Source organism: Cyprinus carpio, chromosome A3 (genome assembly GCF_018340385.1).
Source record: "Cyprinus carpio isolate SPL01 chromosome A3, ASM1834038v1, whole genome shotgun sequence".
In the NCBI taxonomy this organism is placed as follows: Eukaryota; Metazoa; Chordata; class Actinopteri; order Cypriniformes; family Cyprinidae; genus Cyprinus; species Cyprinus carpio.
In genome coordinates, this window is record NC_056574.1 from 3738971 (window position 1) to 3757263 (window position 18293).

An 18293-nucleotide genomic window follows, 5' to 3' on the forward strand; every position below is an offset into this window, starting at 1 on the left:
TCCATATGCGACCATCCAGTGAAGCATTTTCCTTCCTATTAAAAGCATCTCCTATGCAATGTTTGTTTCAGAATGCCATGCCACAAGAGTGGCACATGCAGGGCTTCCCATCATGCCTCGGATGAGCACAGTGATTGCATCACTTGCCTTGGCCACACCCATGCTGAAGCAGCACTTACAAGGGTGGACTGTTCTCATTACGAGAGCATGAGTCTGTGCTTGTGGATTGGTCCCTCCCCTCGCACTCTCCCAGTTCCTTCACCAAGCTTGGCTTAGAGTGGTAAGCCACCCCTTTAAAAGTGAATCTCAGGAACACTCTGTCATGAGGGGGTATCGAGATATGAAAATAAGCATCTTTTAGATCCACCAATATGAAACAGTCCCCTGGGCAAACCAAGCTGAAGCGCTTTGGGAGGAAGTGGCACATTGCTTGTGACAACTTCTGTGCAGCAGTGAAACATTATGCAAATCCATCCACCGCAGGGCAAAATAGCCCAGTGGGGGAGACTGAGGATTCAAGGAAATCCCCCACAAGATTCATCTATAGAGCCGATAGCGCCTAGGTAGTCCTGCAGGATCCCAGTGTGTGTGTGTGAAGAAATAGTGTCAAAATCGTGATTACATTTACATTTAGTCATTTAGCAGACGCTTTTATCCTAAAGCGACTTACAAATGAGCATAATGGAAGCAATCAAAATCAACAAAAGAGCAATGATATGCAAGTGCATATCATTCTGATTAAAATAGAAATTGCACTGTTGATTAAAAAAATAAAAATGTATTCTTTGTTCCTATCAGACTGTGTTAGCTTTACTATTTTGAAGTGTTTAAGTTTTTTTTGTGTTTTTGTTTTGTTAATGTGATGTAAGCAAGTTAAAAAGTTTTAAAGGATTAAGGGCAGTGGTGCATTTTTGACTTTTTTTCTTTTATTTGTAATGTGGAAGCAGTTCTGACAGGTAGTGGCAGGGTGTTCCACAGCTTAGGACCAACTACTGTGAAGGCTCTGTCTCCCCTGCATTGCAGGTCAAGACCGTAGTATCAGCAAAAGATGACCATTTTGGGATCTAAGTGACCTAGCCAGATTGTAAGTAGCGAGTAAATCAGAAAGACACATAGGAGCTACGTTTTTGGAAGTTTTTTAGACAAATAACATATTTTTGTAGTCAATTCGACATTGGACTGCAAAACCAGTGCAAGGAACGTAAAACTGGTATGATATGGTCTCATTTGTGGCAACCTGTGAGTAGACGGGCAGCCACATTTTGGACCATTTGAAGGTGAGAGATGGAAGAGAGAGGTAACCCGGCATACAAAGAATTACAATAGTTGAGTTAAAATAAAATCGTGAATAACAGTTTCAAAACTTTTTGTTTATTTTTCTGACTATTATTTCATAAGTCAATCTTTACAGGGTTAACCTTATTTTATTTCAAATTCTACATCTACAATGCAAGTAAATAAATGTTGATTACATTTTGATTCTAGGCGACATAATGTGTATTGTTAGACATTGGCTAACAATTTGTTAGATTTCACTCGCCAGTGTTTGAGTTGGAGGCTAAGAATAAGTTTCTAACAGATTTTTTTTCCGCCTACACTTAAACATTGACTGTTGATTGTAGTCCTCAGAGTTTGAATTTCCATCATTAAAACACACTTTTCGCATTCATATCAATCAATATCATAGTGTATTTGATAAAACAAAAAGTGTAGCATGGACTCACTGTAGTTAAGCTGTGAGAGAACTTTCCTATCAAAATTAGTTCATTTAGAATTGATCAGCCTTTAAGAAAAACAGAAACCACTGCTGGTTCCCTCAATGATTCAAGCTAAATTGGTGGAATCATATATGTGTGTGTGTTTGTGTATGTGTGTGTTAGTTCTTGCCACTGAAATGGCTTTTGGGCTTTATTTTATTTTATTTATTTATTTTTTCGCTAAAACCCTATTGTAATTGTTATAATGGATCAGTGATCTCCACGTAAAAAACTGATTGTGCAGACCAAACTGTAAGTCATAGAGACTTGAAACCTACAACGTGACCGAGGCTCACCCCAATCGGCCTGATGGGGGTGCTACAGTGATCAAGAGTATGAAATCGTTATTAACTCTTAAACTTTCAGTCGCAGGCTCAAATGTCTTATCTCGTTGGAATGCTTGGCTCACGTCGGACAAAACGCACACCTCAGATTTGACCATGAGCCTTGGCAAAATCTTCTGGCATTTCACATAAAAAAAAACTTTACAAAAAACTACTTTTGCGAACTAGTCCTAGGTTTTTCACCCGGTTGGAACCAAACCAGTGCAGAAAGATTCTCTGGAGAGTGAATATCAATAATTATCAAAAAAGTTTAACTTTCGACTCACCGTCGCAAAGGCGCACCAAAACATTTGAAAGGGACATTGCCACTTTTAGTAAAGTGTCTAAAACTCTTTAACAGAATGAGATATCTTTGCCAAAATCAGAACAGTTATGTAAGAGCTCAATCTGAGGTCACAGGACAAAAATCGTGAAGCTTGGCCTATAACAGGGAAAAAACATAAAAACGGTTTTATATATATAATTTGAAACGAAGTCATGTAACTCAAGTCCACATCCCTATTAATTATTTACTATTATATGAGTAATTTAATTGAATAGGCATCACAAAATAGTAATTCTGCCAGAAAATTGTCTTGTCTCTCAAGATGTTGCTAATTGAAATTAAAGCCATACCCTATATGTATCAACTCTAAGTGACTACTGATTAAATGTGAAGAATGTTAAACTTGCATCAGACTGCATGATGACTGGTTATATTCACCTGAAAGTCTTCAGCAAGGAAAAACAATGTGCTGAATGTTGACATCTGCGCAGCAAATGATTCAATGTTCTAAGTTTTGGATTGTTATTAATGATTTAGATATATTATGGTTTTGATTGTGTTTTTGGTTGAAACAAGAGAAGCCAAATTTCTCGGAAAGGCAACAGGGGGCTGTAAATCAACTCCTAGCACCACAGTCTGATAACCAACCAACTCTTTCACAGAACAGCTTTCAACATTAACACCATTAGAACAATTATTGACAATTTCAATTCGAAGAAGAGATTGTCTAATTTAGGGCAAGTAATCGAAGAGATGGACAGTCTGACCCTCACATGTAAAGCCATGAGAGTAAAACAAGATCTTTGGATTGACTTCCCCCCACCTAGCAGAACCAGACTGAAATTCCTAAGGAGACCTGTTAACCCCTCTGGTCTTCACAGGACATATCCTTACTCCCCAGAATGGCACAGAGAATGCCTTCCAATGCATATATGCACCAGAATGAACTCAAAAAAGACTTCTAAATGGATATCAGTCCATTGCTTAACTCCATATCATTTATGTAACACCACACATTTATTATAATGTTTCTAATCACTTATTGTGTATGTCTTTTTAAATAACTCTTGAATAGCTTAAGGGATCATATTCATGTTTAGTATGTGTGTGTTCGAATCTTCTTGCTTGAAACGTTTCTGACCATCAGTTATTTGTCAAATGTATCATATTCTTGTTACATTTGTTATAGGAATCATGTCCAAATTATACCCTGCAAGAGCGGGAAAATTCAGACCTCGTGCTTGATAAGATAACATATGATTTATGAATGGGTGGGACAGACAATGCAACACCCCGAGAAAAGACAATATCTAATTGGTCAAGACAACATTTGAGGTGTGGCCAAAATGCCAGTTTAAATACTCAGGACACCATCAAATTTTGCTTTTAGCTTTGAGCTTTCGTTTAGTTTCTGCTATCAGTCATGCCGGCTTTTAGCCTGCTTTTAGCTTTTGCTTTTAGCTTTAGCTTTTAGTCATGCTTTGTCATCACTTTTAGCATTCTTCGAGCGCCGTTCCAGCGTGCTTCGGCCTGCAGGCCTGCTGCTACTTAGCCACGATGAGAAGAAACACCACCTAGTCTCGTCAAACTTTACTTCTATTCTTTTACTTTAGTTTTCTTTTCTTTTCCGTTTGAGAGTTTCGTGTTCTGAGTTAAGTTTTGTAACGCCGTGTCTCCGAGTCTGACCGTGCCCGTCTGAAACTTCAACCAGCCCACAACTCTGCATCGTCAGCCAACGCCCAACCACGGGCTTCCCAAGACGTCACTTCAACGACTACTGAACTTCCAGCCAATCAGCAACTTCGGGAAACCCCCTTTTCAGCGACAACAAAGGGAACCCCGTTAAACAGGCAACGCAAGTAACCTCCAGACTCACATCTGTACTGGTGTTATCTAATATAATTTTAACCACATTGAGGAACTCAGTGCGAGGGTTAATTAAGTGATTAATGGTTGTTCATGTCTATGCAATTTCACGTATTGCTGTAAACTTGGGATTTCACATTCTCATCCTCTTAAACTCACTCTTTCCTAACTGTCTATCTTCCTGCAACTTGTGTGAATGTGAGTGCGTGTGCTTATGTATTAGATTAGTTTATGTCTTAGATTTATCTAATAAAGCCTTATTCATATTGAAAAGAGAAGTGTCTTGTGTTTTGTGCTTACAAGTTAATGTCTTAAACTGCCGATCTTGTTACTGTGCTAATTAATAGTGTTTTCACTATACTTTGGATATTAATATCCAGAGCAGATTTGATGTTAAATGGCTCGTTCAGTGAATCGCTGGCCGTTTCAGTGATCAGCCGTGAAACAGTGATTCTGTTCAAATTCCCTTTTAAAATCTTAAATGATTCCCTTTGAGCTAAATTGACCTGTTTCCCTTACAAAGATTTCATACTCAAGTCTTTGGAGACCTTCTTTACTGATGTTCACTGGTTCTCATTATCTTTTACTAGGTGGCAGCAATAAACCCTAACCATCCACTGGTTCAGATGCCCCTGCCTCCCTCCATGAAGAACTGCATTCAGCTGGCCGCCTGTGAGGCCAGTGAACTCCTGCCTATGAACCCTGACCTCCCCGCTGACCTTTTCACCTCCTGTCTCACTACACCAATCAAAATTGCCCTACGCTGGTGAGATATGCTGATTACACATGCATTCAGCTGCATTTACTCATATAATGTACTTACAACCCAGATTAATAGTGAGCTACTTAAACCAGGTATTTTGATCAGAATAGCCCTAATTCCCTGGCTCGTTTTAGTTATGCACCCTTTTTGTTTGTTTTTTACCTGTGTTCTCTACAAAGTAGGCAGCAGATTTGCTAATGGAGGTTAACTACTCAGTGTAGTCACTCATTATATATATCAATAAGGGATCATGTGTAGTCAGCAGGTCATTATTGCAAATTAGACACCATGGAGGGATGGACTTTGTATTACCCTGAAGGGGTTTATTATGAGGTATTGACTTGAGGATTTTGAGGTAAGACTGCTTACATAAATAAATAAATGGATGTTAATGGTGTCATGGAATGCTTTTTTATCATTATTTGTTATTTAATATTTTACTGTGTTTCCCGAGGAACGATTTTAATTTTAGTATTAGTAATTTTAGTCTTTTTTTTCTTCATCAAAGACCGTCGTAATTTAGTATAATGCTTTATAATAACTAGTGCTGTCAAACGATTAATCGCAATTAATCGCATCCAAAATATAAGTTTTTGTTTGCAATAATATGTGTGTGTTCTGTGTAGAATTATGTATATAAATACACACACATTAAATATTTTGAAAATATTTGCATCTATATTATATTCACATAATTTATATTATAAATAAATATATTTAAATATATATATATAAATAAAATTTTTCTGAAATATATACATGCATGTGTGTGTATTTATATATACATAATAAATATACACAGAACACACACATATGTTATGCAAACAATTTTAATTTTTATTTAGGATGCGATTAATCGTTTGACAGCACTAATAATAACTTTAATTAATATATCATTACCAAACATTATATAAGACATAGTATATATATATGACTTATACTTATGACTTGCGTATATATACAGTACTGTGCAAAGGTATTAGTATATTCACCAACAAAAAAAAAAAAAAAAAAAAAAGGCTGCTTTTAAGCCAGTTATTTCCATCTTTTGCTAGTGTGTCAGTAGGAAAGTTAACATTTAGCAGTTTACATTTCCAAACACTCCTTTTGCCATTAATTGTAATAATCCAATGAGATTTTTGTTTGAGTCTGACAGCAGCCAGTGCTCCACACAGAGATCTGTTCTCTGATCTCATTCAATCCATCTGCGATTACGTGAAGAAACTGAGACAGACTAAATCCAGAAGAACTGTGGCAACGTCTCTAAGATGCTTGAAGAAACCTTCCTGCAAAGCTACAGTACTGTTAAAAGTTTTAGGCACTTGTGTAAACATGCTGCAAAGTAAGGATGCTTTCAAAAATAAAGTTGGAAATATATTTTCTTTGCCAATTAACTTCAATTAACTAAATAAAATTAACACTTGGTGTGAGCACCCTTTTTGTATAAATCAGCTTTTGTCTGGTGCATTTGCGCATAGTTTTTAAGGCAGCTTTTCAGGAAGGTTTCTTCAAGCATCTTGGAGATGTTTTCACAGTTCTTCTGGACTGAGTCTGTCTCTTCTGTTTCTTCTGTTTATTCATGTAATCATAGACAGACTGGATGATGATGAGATCAGATCTCTGTGTGCAGCACTGGCTGTTGTTCTTACAGAAATCTCACTGGATTATTACAATTAATGGTAAAAGGAGTGTTTGGAAATGTAAACTGATATTTCATTCTGAAACAATACAGCAAAAGATAGAAATAACTGAACTGACTTAAAAATTTTTTATTTTTTTTTTTTTTTTTTTTAAATACTAATGGCCTAAACTTTTGCACAGTACTATATATATATATATATATATATATATATATATATATATATATATATATGTGTGTGTGTGTGTGTGTGTGTATATATTCAAATAGCTAGAAAGATGAGTTAATGTGCTTGTTAATGTTTACTAATAAACAGAGTTGGGTATAATGTGTTACACAGTACTGTAGCATTAGGCAAGGCAAGTTTATTTATATAGCACATTTCGTACACAATGGTAATTCAACGTGCTTTACATAAAAGAAAGTAAAATAATCATGAATAAAAGTAATAATTAAAAATAAAAATAAAACAAGCAATTTTAAAACTTTGAAAATGATTTAAAAATTGACTTATTTAAAATGAATTTAAAGCAGTTAAAAATAGAAAATGATTTTACATAAAATACAGTGAATACATAAAATACAGTGCATTACTGTATTCTATTACTTTACCTGGCAAGGCAGTAATATAATGCATTACATTTTAAATGATAATTTGATTACAGTTACTAACGTCAATAAAATTACGTTGCTTAAGTTACAAATGCAGTGTTAAAAAATATGAAGTAAAAATCATTTTTTGCACGTCAGTATGCCATTTAATAAATCATCAGAGATTGCGAGTTAAAATGCAGACAAGTTCTACAACATTTAGATGCAATGAAAGATTGCCTATCATATTTCGGAGTGCGCCTGAGCTACGTGTCACGTACATGTACAAAAATTGGTACACACATGTAACACACCAATACCTACAAAAAAGTATCTTGGTACGAAATTCGAATCCCAACAGAAAGTCGGTTATTTTGAATTTTCTCTGCAAAATTTGTATTGTTTTTGCCATTTTCAGGGGTTGTACTTTAACAAACTCCTCCTAGAGATTTATTCAGATCAACACCAAACTTTGTCAGTGTAATCTAAAGGCCTTTGCGATGTTAAATTGTGAAGATCTTGAGTTTTCGTTGAAGGGCGTGTCTGTGGCGGCCATACAAATTTCAATGTTTCGCCATGAGAAAGGAAGTTGTTATAACTCAGACATACAATGTCCAATCTGCCCCAAACTTCACATGTTTGAGAAGACTCCTGACCTGAACATATCTACATGCCCATATTCAGTTATAGCCATAGCACCACCTGCTGGCAACCGGAAGTGACATGTTTTACGCTGTAACGAACTACTCCTAGAAATTTTATGACACCTTATTATTTTTTTTGGTCAGTCTAGTCTAAAGGCCTTTGCAATGTTAAATTGTGAACATCTTAAGTTTTCATTAAAGGATGTGGCCATGACGCCGTGACAAAGTTCGATGTCTCACCATGGGAATAGAAGTTGTTGTAACTCAGACATAAGATGTCCGATCTTCCCCAAACTTCACATGTTCGAAAAGAGTCTTGGCCTGAACAGATCTGAAGCTCAATATTCCACTATAATCATAGCGCCACCTGCTGGCAACTGGAATTGGCTTGTTTTACACTAACTTAAACATGCAATGTCCAATCTGCACCAAACTTCAAATATTTGGAAAGAGTCATGGCCTAAAGATATCTTAAGGCCAATATTCAGTTACAATCATAGCGCCACCTGTTGGCAATAGGACACCTCATGCTTTATACTAACTCAAACATTCCATGTTCAATCTGCACTAAATTTAATATGCTTGATAAAAGTGCTGCACTGAAGAAATGTACATGCCAAAATTCAGTTATAGTCATAGCGCCACCAGCTGGCAGCAGGAAGATTGGCACATATAAATGACTTTGACATATTTTTCTTATATTTACCAGATTAAACGCATATATCTTGCCGTTCGCTGTTTTACAAAAGCCACCCGTTGGCGGTGAGCCCGGGTGCGAGGGCCCGTTCATCGCTGCTTGCAGCTTTAATTATTTTATTATTTTTGCGTTTCCTCAATAAGTCTTGTTATAGAAGAGTGCACATGCATAAATGCCTAAGGGAACCCCGTAGTATAGCGTTAGAGGGAATCCGCTATGAATCAAATATCATATAAAGCATAATGACAGGGAACAAAAAATATTACATTAGTCATCTCTATCAATGTTCAGTTTAGCTACATTTTATAGATCTCTAATCAGGAATTCATTGTCTGATAGTTTAATACATAAAATAGCATATTTATATTAGAATATCACTTTAAAATATAATTCACATTAAAAAAAATGTAAAAAGAACTTGGAAAACCCATTTACGGTATTTATAAACGCAAACTTTATTGCACTTTGCGCAGGCATTGGGGCTATTTAGGCTATTAAGGTAGTCAAGTCCACACGCTGATTTAATTAGTCTTACTAAAAGTTAATTAAAAATGATTTGAGTGATGCAAAAGTGATCATTCATACATATTTGCATAAAGTTTTATATTTTGTTTTTGATTTGACCATTTATTTAAATTCCACATTTCAAGCTGCCTAATATACAAATGTATGTAGCTATACACTGTAAAAAAAATCCAACAGACTGACAGAGGGTTACTGTAAATGCATGTGCCCTCTGTGCACAGTTTTCCTGATGCCACCGGGGAGGTTTTTGCACTGATGGCTTGGGCCCACCATTGCTGCTTGCAGCTATATTTAGGGCCCGAGCACTGTTGGTGTGAGGACCCTCTTGGAGTTGCTCCGTTTCTTCTTCTTCTTCTTCTTCTTCTTCTTCTTCTTCTTTTCTGAAATGAATCGCATTTTTGAGGGCCTAAACATGCTCTAAAACTCACGAAACTTTGCACACACATCAGAACTGGCGAACATTTACATCTGATATAGGTTTCAGAAGTGGGTGTGGCAAAATGGCTCGATAGCGCCACCTGTTAAATTTCAACGGCGTGCGCCTCGAGCTACATTTCACGTACATGCATGAAAATCGGTACATACATGTAACACAGCATTACCTACAAAAAAGTATATTGGGACAAAATCCAAAACCCAACAGGAAGTTAGTTATTTTGAATTTCCTGTACGATTTTTGTGCAGTTTTTGCCATTTCCATGCCTCGTACTTTGACGAACTCCACCTACAGTTCTAATCGGATTATCTTCCAATTTGGTGAGGGTCATCATAAGACCTTTGTGACGTTAAATTGCGAAGATTTTGAGTTTTCGTCAAGGGGTGTGTCCCTAGCGGCCTGACAAAATTTGATGTTTCGCCGTGAAACAGGAAGTCACTGTAACTCAGGCTGGCAATGTCCGATCTGCCCCAAACTTCACATTTTGACAAGAGTCCTGTCCTGAACACATCAACATGCCCATATTCGGTTATAGTCATAGCGCCACCTGCTGGCAACAGGAAGTGTCATGGTTAACACTGTTATGGACTGCTTGTAAAATATTAAAAAGCAACAACAAGTGTTAAATAGGCTGGCAAAATTCTAGAAGCATGCTAAAACATGCTAGCAACACTTAGCTCAGTGTTAAAGCATGCTATTAATGCAGTGTTGCAGAACATTACTGTAACTCGTGCATACAATGTCCTATCTGCCTCAAACTTCACAAGTTTGATTAGAGTCCTGGCCTGAAGATATATACATGCTCATATTTGGTTATAGTTATAGCGCCACCTACTGGCAACAGGAAGTGACATGTTTTACACTTATGCACTATTAGCAACACAGTAAAATATGCCATTGTGTGCTAATCATAATAGAAATATTCTCAAGCATGCTAGCAACACTTACTATGTGCTAAAGGATGCTATTAATACTATGAAACAGGAAGTTGTTGTAACTCATGCATACAATGCCCAATCTGCCCCAAACTTCACACGTTTTGTAAGAGTCCTGGCCTCATATACGAAAACCTGTACTTATTACCCCACTCTCTTGCAATTGAAAAAAACCAAAACAACCCCAAAAAAAAAAAACTTTTTTTTTTAGTTAGATTCTTTGTTCTCTTGGTGTAAACAGCCTTCACCAGCAACAAAGGATATTTACACTTTAAAATTGAACTGATTTGCGTTTATGTCTCATTAGTTTGTCTGTGTCTGTTTTTGCAGTAAATTGTTCATAACTCAAGGGGAGTGTGGTAAAAAATACTGTTATGTTGGTTTTCTGGTCATACTACTTTCTACATTAAGCTGCATTTTAGATCGTGATTTTAGATGGTCCACAATAAGGCTGTAGAGTAATACTTTTGAAATTATTATTCAGTGATCAAACTGTCATGATAAACACGTGATAAAACTATTGATAACAGAATTATGAATATTTTGTTGGCCTTCACGCAGTACATGCAATAAACTTCAATAGACTGCACCTCGCCGTGATTAATGTTCTCTGCCACTTCAGTTCAGTACATGACTGCCCCCTACTGATCATGTCTTTCATGTGTTAGAGCATTCCCTGTGGTTGGGAACCTCGCGTTGGTTTCATATGGATTGTTCTATCAAGGAATATTTGTTTTCGACATGATTACTTCATTTAAAAATAGACACTTCAAGCTTTCTTTAGATATATTTCTCATGTATTTTTTGTTCATTTTAGTGACTCGTTTCAGGAAGATATTTGCGGAGACTAAGAATGCAGAAAGTGCAACCTATTTGTTTTCTTTATTTTACAAAACCAAAAAAAAAAAAAAAAAGGTTTTGTGGATATTGCTAGTGTAGCCTATACAAATAATACTTATGTAATTTTTCAGTCAATATTACATTAAATTAAAGAACTATGAGTTTCACTTTGTAGTGTATTTTTTTTTTAGGTTTGATCACTTGAAAAGTAAAGTTAACTTGAAAGTAATTTGAAAGTAATCAGTAATCTGATTACTTTTTAAATGCAGTAATCAGTAATTTACTCAAATTACAATTTTAAAGAATAATTAGTAATTTGTTATGGATTACTTTTTCTTTAGTAACTTACCCAACACTGATAATAAACTTTTTAAACAATACCTAATGATTAACAGATCATTATTTCATCCAAGTTAAAATGCTTACAAATGTCAATAAACCTTCAATTAATGTGATTTTATAATGATTAAAAGCTTTTGTTAAGGATTTTTTTATAGCTAAATTTAACTAACCACCCTTTACATAAACATTGCTACAGCAGCTAAAAATCCAATGCCTATAAAGATACTGAATGATTAGTAAATGTTTAGGAACATTTAATCAAATAAAGAATAGTTTCAACTTTAGATTAGGCACTGCAAAAACATGAACATGTAATTAAAAAGTGATATGTAAAGGTGTTTAAATAGAGTGAATTCAAGTCATTCAGGACACTTTTTGCCATTCAGATGACTGCTCATAAAGATAATGATTAGTAAACATTTTGTAAACATTTACAAATGTTAAATAGTTTCAACAAATTGGGTACTGCAAAAACAATAACAAATAATTAACAAATGATTTCTTAGGCTGTGTAAAAAGTAGAAGTCTGCACAACATTTCAAGACCAAATATGTGACCTTTACAGACTTAGAGTTGATGAATACATGAGTACTTTGTGAAGTGCTTTAAATGACTAATTAAGCTATTTATTCACAACATTTGTAAATGTAAAAAAGAGCATTAGGTAATAAATGAACTGAAGTTAAATGGCATTTATTAGCTTTCAAATGTACATTAACAAAAACTTGTAATCGTATAATTTCTATTAAAATCATTTTACTTTTAAAAACTGCATGATCATATAAATTGAAAGTTTAATGACATTTGTAAGCATTTCAATTTACGTAAAATAATGATTCTGTTGAAGTTAATATTTTATAGGTTTATTAGTAAATATTAACAAGGACATTATATCTATATTTATGTGAATGTGAATGTGTGAACTAATGATCTGTTAAGCATTGTTATATTTATTAATAATTTATTAATTAAAAATTACTCTGGCTTCAGTTCTGAAAGCCTTGATATTCTTCATTCGAACCACTTCAGATGGCTTAGCTAAAAGTGCTCTCTTTCAAGACAGCACTTTTGCTTGCATTTAGTTCACCTCTTCTTGCATTCATTCTCTGACGTTCAATTGTAGGAAAGCAGTCTTGACATGTGGGTAGCTCCATGTCAACTCAACCAAAGTCCCTGGCTCAAATTGTTGATTTTGTCAGTATTGTTTTTTTTTTTTTTTTTTTCTCGAAAAGAAAAGATAAACATGTATAGTGATGAAAGCCAAAATATTAAATGTCATGGACGGATATTTACTGAGTAATCCACTGTTTTGTAGATGGGGCTCCCTCGAGTTTCTGAGGTAAAAATGACTTAAGAAAGAATGTTGCATCATTTATGTTATTATTACAAAGAGTTTGATAGGCCTATTAGTAAAATCTGCTGACTTTAGCAATCTTTGTTGCAGTATGTGCCAGTGGTAACAATTCAAAAATGGGAAAAAGATTTCTTTTTTTCTTATTATTATTTGCTCCAAAGTTTGCATGTCTTTAACTCAAAAAGTATTAAATTCCCTTTTAGATGTTGGGTCTTAACAAACTTTTCCTTTGGTATCTTAATTTTTAAGGCCCTATTTAGTTCCTTGTCAATGTTGGGGACTTTAGTTTCCTTGTTTTGCCCCGGTCTTACTTCCTGTTTTCCTTCTTTGGTCATGTTTCCTGTCCTCAGTTCTATTAGTTCCAGGTGTTCCCTGTTTAGTTTATTTGGTTCCAGCCATGTCCCATCAGTGTCTCTGTATTTAAAGTGTTCTTTGTTCTTAGTCCGCTGTCGAATGTACGTCAGTTATAAGTTCCTCTGTTTGTATCTCCTTGTGGATTTAATTAAATATCATATTTGTGTATTCTCCTGGATCTTTTTGTTCCTTCTCCTAGTGAAGTGTGACAGAACAGTGGACTGAACATGAATACTATGGCTGAAGACAGACTGTGGTGTCTGCGTCAGGGCGGTCGGGAGTTGGAGGTGTATTCCTAGAGCTCTCCAACCAGGTGAGCTGGTTAGATTCTGCTCTCGGTGTCTGTTTTTGGCTGGGGCTGGATGATGAGGTCATCAGCTGCGATCTTCCCACATGTACTTTTTCTCTGATCGAGCTGGTAAATCATGTCCTTTATTTAAGTGGTTCTAATTCCGAGGTCGAAGAAATTCCTCATCCAGTCCCTCCTGAAAACCATCGAGCTGCCCCAGCTCACCCCTTGCCAGGAACCTCCACATACCCAGCCAAATGGTCCGACCACCCATCTCCTTCCAGCACTGTCTCTGTCCTCAGCCCAGATACGTCGGCCACTTCTAAACTCACTCCAGTGCCAGCTCCTCAAAAGTGCTGTGCCTGCTCCTCAAGAGCACCCTCCAGCGCCAGAACCACGAAAAACACATCCCTGATCCTGAGTTGAGCCCACGGTGGGCTCCCATTCCCAAGTTAAGCCCACGGCGGGCTCCCGTTCCCGAGTTAAGCCCACGGTGGGCTCCCGATCCCGAGTTAAGCCCAGGATGGGCTCCCGATCCCGAGTTTAGCCCACGGTGGGCTCGCGATCCTCAGTTAAGCCCAGGATCGGCTCCCAATCCACAGTTCAGCCCAGGAGGCCTCCGGTTTCCCCGTTAAGCCCAGGAAGGGCTCCTGTGTCACCATTAAGCCCAGGAAGGGCTCCTGACCCCCAGTTCAGCCCAGGGAGGGCTCCTGATCCCCAGTTCAGCAAAAGTCGATTAACACAGGCTTGTATATCGGTATATCAGTGATTAAAATGAATGTTCTCTTGCGTATTAATTTATTTTCTTCCATGATTCCTCTCGCTCCACCGGTTGGCAACTGGAACAAACTTGATGCATTTGTTTCACGGTATATATGGGATGGGAAACGTCCTCGTATTAAACTGACTACCTTGCAATGAAGTAGATTACATGGAGGTCTTTCTTTCCCCAATTTTAGACTGTATGCCCAAGCCTTTTCCCTCTGCCCTTAATCAGTTTGGTTGGATCCTGACACTTCTGTGTCTTGGAGAGCAATCAAGGAATCTATTGTTTATCCATATAAATTGAATCTTGTTTTTTCTTGTCTTCTAAAAACCCTAACCCCCAAATGATTCATTGGAAATTTCTACATTGGGTTTACTTGACTCCAGTGAAACTTTTTTATATGAATCTGTCATCTTCTCCTAAGTGAAATCTCTGTTTGCCCTTCTCTCACATCTTTTTGGACTCAGCTCTCACAGGACCTTTCTTATTTGTTGGCTACTGAGCTATGTTTGACTCCATGCCATTTTTTCATGAATGGCTTTTGAGACCTCACCTTGTCCGTCCAACAAAGATGTTTACTGTTAGCTGGTCTCACAGCAGCAAAAAAGTTGCTGGTCAACCTTACACAATGGACAGACGAACCTGGACTGTATATTTGTTGGACATTATCTCGATGGAACTCTCAACTTCTCGTATACATGGATCTAATGTAAAAACTGTTAATTTATGGCATTCAGCTTTTAATGTTGTGTTGTTTTTTTTTCTAAAATCTTTGTAAAAATTATTTTATTATATTTTTATGTATTAATATTACTTAATTTATTGTTATTATTATTTATTTTATTTATTTATTTATTTTTTCTACCTATATGTCTACCAGGGGGTGGGATGGGTTCTAAATTTGCACAGTTCCCAGAAGAAAATTCAACAGTTGTAAAAAAAAAAAAAAAAAAAAAAAAAAAAAAGGAGGGGATAGGAGAGTTAACTTTAACATTGCAGATTTGGTCCAATTTTGTTTGCATACAAAACCACCACTGGATCTGCACCCCTTTACCTAAATTCATTACTTCAGACTTATGTGCCCTCTAGAAGCTTGCGTTCTGCAAGTGAACATCGCTTGATTGTGCCATCCCAAAGAAGCACAAAGTCACTTTTACGGACTTTTAAATTAAATGTTCCCTCCTGGTGGAATGACCTGCCCAACTCAATCCGAGCAGCTGAGTCCTTAGCCATCTTTAAGAATCGGCTTAAAACACATCTCTTCCATCTTTATTTGACCCTCTAACTTTAGCACTCACTATTCTAATTCTATATAAAAAATAAAAAATAAAAAATAACTACCTCTTTAATCTTTTTGTATTCTATCTATTTTCTTTTCATTTATTATACTATTATAAAAAAGACCTCTAACACTAGCTTACTCTATTCTTTTTCTATTCTATCTGTTTTCTTTTTATTTATTTTCTTTTTATTTATTTTCTTTTTATTTATTATATTATTTAAAAGTCCTTGCTACGTATACTGTGTTTAGGCTAACTGAGACTTGTTATAGCACTTATATATCATTGCTCTTTTGTTGTTTTTGATTGCTTCCATTGTCCTCATTTGTAAGTCGCTTTGGATAAAAGCGTCTGCTAAATGACTAAATGTAAATGTAATGTAAATGTAAATTTATCTTGTACCCCGATAAACTACTAAAGTGGTTTCCTTAATTCCTTAATTATACTGGTAACTGACATATTAATATGATCTAAATATAAGATAATGTCATCAGCATACAACGAAATAATATGATTATGGTCATGAATCTTAATCGGTGGAACGTCAGATTTCCTAATGGCTTGTGCTAGTGGTTCAAGGGATAAACAAAACAATAAAGGGGAAAGTGGACACCCCTGCCTCATTCCACGCTGTAAAGGGAACGGGGGGGAGATAATATTACCAGTTAAGACTGATGCCTCAGGTGAGTGATACTGTGTCTTAATCATAGAAATGTAATGTTTACCGAAACAAAAACATTGCAGAACTGTCCACATATAGTTTCACTCTAGCCTGTCAAAGGCTTTTTCTTCGTCAAGTGAAAAAAAAAACGCACAAGGGCTCAGAAGAGAGTCTGCAAAATCAAGTAAGTCAAGTCATGTCAAGTCACCTTTATTTATATAGCTCTTTTAACAATACAGATCGTGTCAAAGCAACTGAACAACATTAATTAGGAAAATAGTGTCCCCAACTAAGCAAGCCAGAGTTTAACAAATGTAAGAGCTTGTTCAGATACTGTGGTGCTAAACTATTCAGGGCTTTTTAAGTAATAAGCAAGATTTTAAAATACAATGTTTAATAGGTAGCCAGTGCAGTGTTGACAGAACCGGGTTAATATGGTCATACTTACTGGTTCTAGTAAGAACTCTAGCATGCGTTTTGGACCAGCTGGAGTTTGTTTATTAAGTGTGCAGAACAACCACCCAATAAAGCATTACAATATTCTAACCTTGAGGTCATAAACACAAGGATTAACATTTCTGCATTTGACATTGAGAGTGTAGGTTGTAATTTAGATATATTTTTGAAATGGAAAACTGCAGTTTTACAAATGCTAGAAACGTGGCTCTCCGTCAAGTCTTAGACAGTGTTCTAGGTTATTACATCCAGAGGTTTTAGGTCCTATAATTAACACCTCTGTTTTTTCAGAATTTAGCGATAAAAAATTACTCGTCATCCAGGTTTTCATATTGACTATGCATTCCATTAGTTTTTCAAACTGGTATGTTTCGCTGGGCCGCGAAGAAATATAGAGCTGAGTATCATCAGCATAACAGTGAAAGCTAACACCGTTTTCCTGATGATATATCCCAAGTGTAACATCTAAAGCGTGAAGAGTAATGGCCCTAGTACTGAGCCTTGAGGTACTGCATACCGATCACCTCTTCATTCACTGCTACGATTAGATGGAGGTCATATAAGTATAATTTGAACCATGCTAATGCACTTCCATTAATGCCAACAAATTTGTTGTGGTCAGTAGTGTCAAACGCAGTGCTAAGATTCAATAGCACTAATAGAGAGATACAACCACGATCAGATGATAAGAGTAGGTCATTTGTAACTCTAATTAGAGCAGTCTCAGTACTATGATACGGTCTAAATCCTGACTGGAAATCCTCACAGATACCATTTTTCTCTAAGAAGGAATATAATTTTGAGGATACTACCCTTTCTAGTATCTTGGACTGAAAAGTGAGATTCGAGATCGATCTGTAATTAACTAGTTCTTTGGGGTCAAGTTGATTTTTTTTTTTTTGACGAGAGGCTTAATAACAGCCAGTTTGAAGGTTTTGGGGACATATACTAATGACAAAGATGAATTAATAATAGTCAGAATAGTCAGAAGGATCTATGACTACTGGAAGCACCTCTTTTAGGAGCTTAGATGGAATAGGGTCTAACATACATGTTGTTGGTTTAGATGATTTAACAAGTTTATACAATTCTTTCTCTCCTATAGTAGAGAATAAGTGGAATTGATCCTCAGGCGATCTATAGCACACTATCTGATGCGATACTATACCTGACAGCTGCACGGTTACAATTTTATCTCTAATAGTATCAATTTTAGAAGTAAAGTAGTTCATAAATTCATTACTGCTGTGCTGTTGTGAAATTTCAACACTTGTTGATGCTTTATTTTTTGTTAATTAAGCTACTGTATTAAATAAATACTTGTGGTTATGTTTGTTTTCTTCTAAAAGAGATTAAAAGTAATCAGATCTAGCAGTTTTTAATGCTTTTCTGTAGGATATGTTACTTTCCCAGCAAGCAATATGAAATACCTCTAGTTTTGTTTTCCTCCAGCTGCGCTCCATTTTGCAGACTGCTCTCTTTAGGGTGC

The 18293-nt window shown here is 36.1% G+C and overlaps 1 protein-coding gene across 5 annotated transcripts in view; it reads left to right on the forward strand.

The window, feature by feature from the left end:
* The window catches only part of LOC109070236 (regulatory-associated protein of mTOR-like), a 172398-nt gene that overhangs the window by 123200 nt on the left and 30905 nt on the right, over positions 1-18293 (forward strand). For all 5 annotated transcript variants that reach the window (XM_042716191.1, XM_042716169.1, XM_042716160.1 and 2 more), the window contains one exon: positions 4823-4998. In XM_042716191.1, the coding sequence (XP_042572125.1) occupies positions 4823-4998 (176 nt within the window). The remainder of the gene's footprint in view (positions 1-4822; positions 4999-18293) is intronic.